This window comes from Otolemur garnettii, unplaced genomic scaffold, assembly GCF_000181295.1.
Source record: "Otolemur garnettii isolate 467f Iridium unplaced genomic scaffold, OtoGar3 scaffold00148, whole genome shotgun sequence".
NCBI lineage: Eukaryota > Metazoa > Chordata > Mammalia > Primates > Galagidae > Otolemur > Otolemur garnettii.
Window position 1 is genome coordinate 1,538,264 of NW_003852543.1, and position 8,538 is coordinate 1,546,801.

The following is an 8,538-nucleotide window of genomic DNA, read 5'->3' on the forward strand; positions in this document are numbered from 1 at the left end:
CCAGCTACTCTGGAGGCTGAGGCAAGAGAATCACCTAAGCCCAAGAGTTGGAGATTGCTATGAGCTGTGATGCCATGGCACTCTACCAAGGGCAGTAAAATGAGACTCTATCTCTTAAAAAAAAAAAAAAAAGAAAACATACAAATTAATACTACTTTCTTAAAGTTAAGGGAAATAAACTAGCAATTAATAACAAATGTTTGAGGCAGTGCATTAGCTTGACATTTAAGAAAAGCTTAAAAAATATCCAATAGGCAAAAAAGTCACAGAAAAATTAAATATGTTGACTTGAATGAAAAAAAAATTACACTTTACATTTGTCTTTATTTTTTTAATTTTTTGAGACAGAGTCTCACTCTGTTACCCATGCTAAAGTGCAATGGCGTCATAACTCATAGCAACCTCGAACTCGTGGACTCAAGTGATCCTCTTGCCTTAGCTTTCAAGGTAGCTGGGACTGTGGGCATGAGCTAAAACGCCCAGCTAATTTTTCTATTTTTAGTAGAAATGAGGGTCTCACTCTTGCTCAGACTGGTCTGGAATTCCGGAGCTCAAGCAATCTACTGGCCTTAGCCCCCAGAGTGCTAGGATTATGGGCATGAGCCACTGTGCCCTGCCATTTTTTAATTTGTTGAGTGCAGATGAAGCATTGCTGAGAGGAAATTTTATTGCACTAAACACTTGTATTAGAAAAGAGTAAAGTCTGAAATCAATGAGGGAAATTTACACTTTAGGAAAGTAGGAAATTTGAGCAGATGAAATTGGAAGTAAGTGGAATAAAGAAAACAATGTAATTAAGGACAGGAATCAATAAAATAAAAAATAGATAGTAAGAACCAATGAAATAAAAGGCTGGTTCATGGGGCGGGGGGAAGTCAGTAAAATTGATAAAAAAGATAATACATCATGACCTGATAGCATTTATTCCAAAAAGGCAAGGTTAAGGGCAGGCGCAGTGGCTCATGCCTATAATTCTAGCACTCTGGGAGTCTGAGGCAGGTGGATTGCCTGAGTTCACAGGTTCAGGACCACCTTGAGCCAGAGCAAGACCTCATTTCTAAAATAATAGCTGGGCATTGTGGCAGGCCCTTGTAGTCCCAGCTACTTGGGAGGCTGAGGCTTGAGACTCTCTTGAGCCCAAGAGTTTGAAGTTACTTGAGTTATGATGCCACGACACTTTACTGAGGGCAACAAAGTGAGACTCTACCTCCCAATAAATAAATAATAAAAAACAAAAAGGCAAGGTAGGTTTTAACATTTGAAGATCAGTCAGTGTAATTAACTATTAATAATGGAGTAGGCCCCCTGTGGTGGTTCACTTTCATAATCCCAGCACTTTTGGGGAATTCAAGGAGGACCACTTGATCCTGATTCTCCTGGCTCAGCCTCCTGAGTAGGTAAAACTACAGGCAATGCTAATTTTTCTGTTGATTATATATATATGTATATGTATTTTTTGAGACAGAGTCTCAAGCTGTCACCCTGGGTAGAGTACTGTGGCATCACAGCTCACAGCAACCTCCAACTCCTGGGCTCAAGCGAGTCTCTTGTCTCAGCCTCCCAAGTAGCTGGGACCATAGATGCCCACCACAATCCCTGGCTGTTTTTTGGTTGCAGCCGTCGTTGTTGTTTGGTGGGCCCAGGCTGGATTCGAACCTGCCACCTTAGGTGTATGTGGCTGGCGCCTTAGCCACTTGAGCCGCAAGTGCCGAGCCTTCTGTTGATTATATTGACAGGATCACTGTGTTGCTCAGTTAGGTGTTCGAGACCAACCTTGACAACATAGCCTGATACTGCCTCAAAAACAAACCAAACAAAAAGAAACCAAGACACACACACACATACACAGAAAAATGTGATCATCTAAATCTGAGGTTGGTAAACTTTTTATATAAAGGGTCTTATAAATGTTTTAGCCTCTGTGGGCCACATACAGTCTCTGTTACTTATTCATCTTTTTCCTTAACCACTTAAATATGTAAAAGTTATTCTTTGCTTACAGACTGTACAAAAACAGTGAGCCATATTTGGCCATGAAACATAGTTGGCTGACCAAAGATCTGGATAGATGCAGAGGAATCATTTGATAAAAGTGTAATACATATTCAAGACAAAAAATACTCTCAAGTAGTAGAAGGGAACTTCCTCAAATGAATGAAGGGCGTTCACAATTTTTATTATACCTCCTGGTAGGGAGAGTGGGAGGTCTGTGGCTTTTATCTTGGTGTTTGCATGGAGTATGGTGTATAGTGGAAATATTTTTGTTCTGCTTGGTCCTTTTTTCCAACACTTTGGCTGGAAAGAGCAAGATTTTCGGGGGCGTTTTTTTGTCTGTGACCATCAGCATATCTCTAAAAAAAGAAAAAAAAAACCCAACACTAAAATCTAGGAAATTCTGGCTCAGTGCCTGTAGCTCAGTGGCTAGAGTGCTAGCCACATACATCGGAGCTGGAGGGTTTGAATCCAGCCTGGGCCTGCCAAACCACAGTGACAACGACAACCAAAAAATAGCTGGGTGTTGTGGTGGGCGCCTGTAAGTCCCAGCTACTTAGGAGGCTGAGGCAAGAGAATTGCTTAAGCCCAAGATTTGGAGGTTTCTGTGAGCTGTGACACCATGGCACTCTACTGAGGGCGACAAAGTAAGACTCTGAAAAAAAAAAAAGAAAAGAAAAAGAAAACCTAGGGAATTCATCATTAGGTCATTCCTAAAGGCACAGATCTCTAGGCAACTTTTTGTCTTTTCCCCACTTGTGAGACAAGGTCTTGCTCTGTAGCCTAGGCTTGAGTGCAGTGTATAGCTCACTGCAACCTCAAAGCGTTCTCCTGGCTCCGCCTCCTGAGTAGGTAAAACTACAGGCATGCATGCCTGGCTAATTTTTCTGTTGATTATATCGACAGGGTCACTGTGTTGCTCAGGTTGGTCTCAAACTCCTGGCCTCAAGGGATCCCTCTTGCCCTGGCCTTTCCAAAGGCATCAGCCATCATATCTGGCCCAACTTCTGTTATTTTATTAGTGTTTGAGTAGTCTATTAATATAAATGTGTATATTGTTAAAATTTCACTTTAGTTCCAAACATCTCTTTTTATAGTCTTGTCAAGTTTTATCCCATATGGAGGGGAATTTCTGTTGTGTTTTTCCTGAGAACCCTACAGATAGCTTAAATAAGGTGTGGTTAGCATGGATTGTCAGCGCATTCATTTAAGATTAGAGAATTTTTTCTACTTTATGTAAAATAATTTTGAGGAAGAAATATTTGAGAGTTTATCATAAAATACAGAGATAACAAACTAGAGAGTGCAGTTGAATTAGGTTGGATTTAATTTCTTCAGCATCACCCAGACTCTTCCTTTTAGGACCTGGGGTATAATTGGTATTCTTTCTCTCTTCTCGACACTAAGTTAACAAGATTGCTCCTTATAGCCTCTGAAAGTTCTCTCTGTTGTCTTTATTGCCAATAAGGTAGAAAAATGTACAGTATATGCAATTTTGTATAATGTCTTGACTATATATTAATATCCCTACTACCTCTTGCCTTCAAAAATATGTCTTTAGTAACAAAGAGAAGGAATCAGGCCAAAAGAAATTATGCAAGAGTATTTGCAATTTGATAGTGGAATTTGATAGATTATTAAAATTTTAATTTTTTTTAGTTGTGCTTGGTGAGCATAAACTTTGAAGTGTCAAAAGAAACACGTGCTTATGTTCCATAACATTTTATTTAAAGTTATGATTCATTAAAGCCAATTTTTTTTTTTTTTTATATATCTTTTTATTGCTCAAAGGTGGGGAAGGTTTTTATTCCTGGACTGCCAGCTCCTTCCCTGACAATGTCCAACACAATGCCTCGGCCCAGTACTCCACTTGATGGTGTTAGTACTCCTAAGCCTCTTAGTAAACTACTTGGATCATTGGATGAGGTAAGAAATGGATGAGGTTTTGTAAATGAAGAAAAAAAGAATATTGTTTTAAAGTCATTATGTCAAATATTAGTTCTTTCCATGGTTAACTTACTTTTAGTATTTAAATGTTTTCAAACATGGATGATTCAGTTAACGTACATTGACCTTGGGACTTGTGTGGTAATTTTTGAAGGTGCTAGGGAGATGAAAATGATACATTCTTTTCCATCTAAAGATCTCACAGTTTACTTGGGCTGTCTGTATAAGAAATCATAATTTTTGTTTTTCAGTTTGGAGATAGGGTCTTGATCTGTTACCTAAGTTGGAGTGCAGTGATGTGATCATAGCTCACTGTAACCCCAAACTCCTGCACTCAAGTGATCCTCTTGCCTTGTCCTCCTAAAGTGTTAGGATTACAGATGTGAGCCACTGCTCCTGGCCAAGGAATGATGGTTTAAAGTGGACTGTTAAGAACTATGAAAGAAGGACAAAAATTAACCATGGTGAATTCACTGATGGGAAGATATATCCTGATGGAATGATATGTTAAAATCATCTTTGAGAGGCATGCCAGACTTTTTTTAAACCTTGAGGATAAGTAGAAAGAGGCATTTGGGGCAAGGAGGAATCACATAGTATAGTTAGGAAGGCTGGAGATGGCAGAACATTTTTTAACGTACATTTGCATCTTTATCTTCTAGCACACAAGTTAAGGATTAACTCAACAGATCTGTGGAATGAGTAATCATAAAAGTATATAGGTAGTCTGTTGGGTGAGGCATGATGGGGATGGAATAATAATAAATTTTATTTGAGGATTTTATATGTGCTAGGCACTGTTCTGAGTGCTTTATTAATAGTAACTCATTCCCTTAAATAAGCTTTATTGAGAAGGTGAGTATATGGAAGTACAGAGAGATTACCTTAATTTCTTAGGAAATACTTCATTTGTATTGTATACAGGTTGTTCTATTGTCTCCAGTTCCAGAACTGAGGGATTCTTCAAAACTTCATGATTCTCTCTATAATGAGGATTGTACTTTCCAACAAATTGGTACTTACATTCATTCTGTCAGAGATCCTGTTCATAACAGAGTAACTCTGGTAAGTATGCTTTAAAACATTAGATAGCTTTCAAGAGATAGAGTTGACATTTCACATTTTTCAGAATGCAAAATTTTGTCTGAAAAATGAAAAAACATTTCTCATGATTCAAAAAAATTTGTCAGCTGGGCACAGTGGCTCACACCTGTAATCCTAGCGCTCTGGGAGGCCAAGGTGGTGGATTGCCTGAGTTCATGGTTTGAGACCAGCCTGAAGAAGAGTGAGACTTCATCTCTAAAAATAGCTGAGCGTTGCGGTGGGCACCTGTAGTTCTAGCTACTTGGGAGGCTGAGACAAGAGAATTGCTTGAGCCCAAAAGTTTGAGGTTGCTGTGAGCTGTGATGTCATAGCACTCTACTGAGGGCTACAAAGTGAGACTCTTGTCTCAAAAAAAAAATTTTTTTTGAGTCATTTTTTGTACACTTTTTTTTTTAAAGGAACACTGGTTATAGCTACGAGCCAATTAAGTGAGGCTCTGATGTAGCAGTATACTCTTTAGCTTTTAAGTATAAAGTAATTCTGCTTAAGTTTTCGAACTTTTTTTTTTTTGAGACAGAGTCTCAAGCTGTCACCCTGGTAGAGGGCTGTGGCATCATAGCTCACAGCAACCTCCAACTCTTGGGCTTAAGCCATCCTCTTGCCTCAGTTTTTCTATTTTTAGTAGAGATGAGGGTCTTGCTTTTCCTCAGGTTGACCTCAAACTCATGAGCTCAGGTAGGTCTTGAACTCATGAGCTCAGGCGGTCCAACCGCCTTGGCCTTCCAGAGTGAGCTACCTGCCCGGCAGAAGTTTTTCTATTATTAAAAATGTTTGAAAGCAAAAACTTACTTTGTGAGTTGAATTGTTTATTGCCAAGGTTTTTGTCCTGTCACTAAAAATAGGTATCCTCCTTTCGATGATGGTGACTCTTAGTGTCTGTATAAAAATTGGGCATGTCTTTTTTTTAAGGCTGGGCATGCTGGTGGCTCACGCCTATAATCCTCACACACTGGAAGGCTGAGCTAGGAGGATCTCTTGAACTCAGGAGTTTGAGACCAACAGCGAGACCTTGGGACATTGTCTTGGAAGCCTGTAGTCCCAGCTACTTGGGAGGCTGTGACAGGAGGATTGCTTAAACCCAGGAGTTTGAGGTTGTTGTGAGCTAGGCTGATGGCATGACAGTCTGACCTGGGTGACAAAGTGAGACTCCATCTTAAGAAAAAAAATAAATTGAGCACTTTTTATTGAAATAAGAATTTGAAAATGTTTTGCCAATAGTACATTTTTATTTCTGAAAGTTAGAATTGTTCATTTTTGTTGAAGTAATGCATTTCATTTATTGTATTGAATTTTACTGTGGTAGGCAAACAGTCTTGTAAAGCACCAGCTATTTTTAAGACATTCATTGACTTAGAATGCACAAATCCTCTTTGCTTTCTTTTTTTCATTCTTTTCCCTAGGAACTGAGTAATGGCTCCATGGTTAGGATCACTATTCCTGAAATTGCCACTTCTCAATTAGGTACAGTTGAGAATCAGACCTTATTTCTTCTGTGTGTTCTCAGTTTGATTTGTAAGACTTGGACCAGTTACTGATTTACATTAATAATTGGAGTTTAAAAAATTATTTTGCCATTTTTGAGTCTACTAGATTAAGTTTTTTTGATTTGTTGAGAAACTTTAAAGAGCTGAGAAGTGCTTTGTGATATTTACTTTGTGGGTGCTATAAGGCTGGAGTATAGTTGATGTTGCCTGAAGGGGTGCGTGAAGGATGTGCTAATTCTGTTTCTCTGAAATCCCTAAGGTGAGGAATATTATGCAGTAAGATTATAAGATACACATGCCTCTTGCAAGAAAACCTGAGAAACAAGTAGCTTAAGCAATTAAAATATTTCTTGGCATATTTAATGATTTTAATCTTAAAATAAATTTCTCTACATTTAGATAAGTTGCAAATTAAGGTATTTGCCTTAATTGAATAAAACTTAGTATTATAATCAAAGTACGATCAAAAGTATTTTGATAAATATCGGATTCTGCTTGAATTATTACTGAAATTAATTTGGAAGACTCTAGGAAAGAATATTTCAGAACAAAATAAATAAAAAATTAAAAAAGAATATTTCAGAACAGAAAAATAAGCAAAATATTAGAATTAAAAGGATTTGCGAACAAATACAAGTTAAGAAAAGACTGTATGTGTAAACATGTTCATGATGTCTTTTGATTTCAAAATATAGCTGCCAAAGCAAAGCATTGGCAGACTAGAATGACTTTCTTCTTTTTCAAACTTTTTTTCATCGATATAGTAAATGATGTTTCAAGTTGGTTTATAGATTCTTTGCCTTTTCAAAAGGTATTTAGTTAGTAGTCCCAAGGCCAAGTATGTAGAATTATCATTAGCCTAAACAAAATATATGAAAGAAATAATAGTGGAGTAAATAAAATAAAAACAAAATAAAATCTTACTCCTTTATAGCCAAATAGAAGTCACATAGTTCATGTACAGAAGTTTTGTATTTTACTTATAAAGGGTTTAATACACCCTCACACAGCATCTGGTTTATACTTACTTTGGATTCGGCTTTGACATGCTTAGTTAGGTTTTGTAGCATTTATTGCCATTTATACCCAACCTTTGTTATGCATGTATGCACCTAGCAAATTGGTAAGAAAAAGAATATGCTGTTGACCATGGGCCCAGTGACAATGAAAAGGGAAAGGAAAAAAAAGAATCCTGTAAAAAGAGGTTATGTGAATGCAAAAACATTGAAGTTTGAAGCTGTTTACTACTACTGACAGATCCAGGCCTCTCCATAGAAGTAGCCCAGGCCACCCTGAGGGGTTCACTGTATGGATACATAGTGCTATCACTGATGTTTCTACTAATGACTTTGAGCAGTGGTATTTAATCCATTTAAGACAGAGTATGTAAAACATAAAAAACTGCTGTCAAAAATAAGAGTTATAAAGTTTTGGTTAACAGAAATACTGATTTAGAACATCTTATATTGCCAGTAGGCATTGCTATTTGTGGATGCATATATTGAATATCATATATTTACTCAAGTATTTAAGCAATATTTTAAATAAATTTGCTCACATAGAAATTGTAGTTCTTTATAGAGTGACCTTTAATTTGTCACCTAAGCTAGGACATACATATTTGAGAGTAAAGAGGAGAGTGATTAGTAATTGTAGCAGTGAACGTGAATTAGGACTGTCTCAGGTATACTGGGCATTTTGATCACCTTATTTATGAACCAAAAATATTAATCAAAAATCTGCCTATAGGCTTAGCACCCGTAGCACACTGGTTAGCACAGTGGTTATGGCACCAGTCACATACACCAAGACTGGTGGATTCGAACCTGGCCTGGGCCAGTTAAACAACAATGACAACTGCAACAAAAAAATATTCGGGCTCTGTGGCAGGTGCCTGTAGTCCCAGCTATTTGGGAAGCTGAGGCAAGAGAATCGCTTAAGCCCAAGAGTTTGAGGTTGCTTTGAGCTGTGAAGCCACAGCACTCTACCCCGGGTGACATAGTGAGACTCT

General features: G+C 37.8%; 1 protein-coding gene across 2 annotated transcripts in view; it reads left to right on the top strand.

Annotated features, from left to right (window-relative positions):
* ANAPC1 (anaphase promoting complex subunit 1) overlaps positions 1 to 8,538 on the top strand; it is a 115,185-nt gene that overhangs the window by 38,412 nt on the left and 68,235 nt on the right. For both annotated transcript variants that reach the window (XM_023518812.1, XM_012811065.2), the window contains exons 14-16: positions 3,784 to 3,918; positions 4,864 to 5,004; positions 6,444 to 6,504. In XM_023518812.1, coding sequence (XP_023374580.1) covers positions 3,784 to 3,918; positions 4,864 to 5,004; positions 6,444 to 6,504 — 337 coding nt within the window. The remainder of the gene's footprint in view (positions 1 to 3,783; positions 3,919 to 4,863; positions 5,005 to 6,443; positions 6,505 to 8,538) is intronic.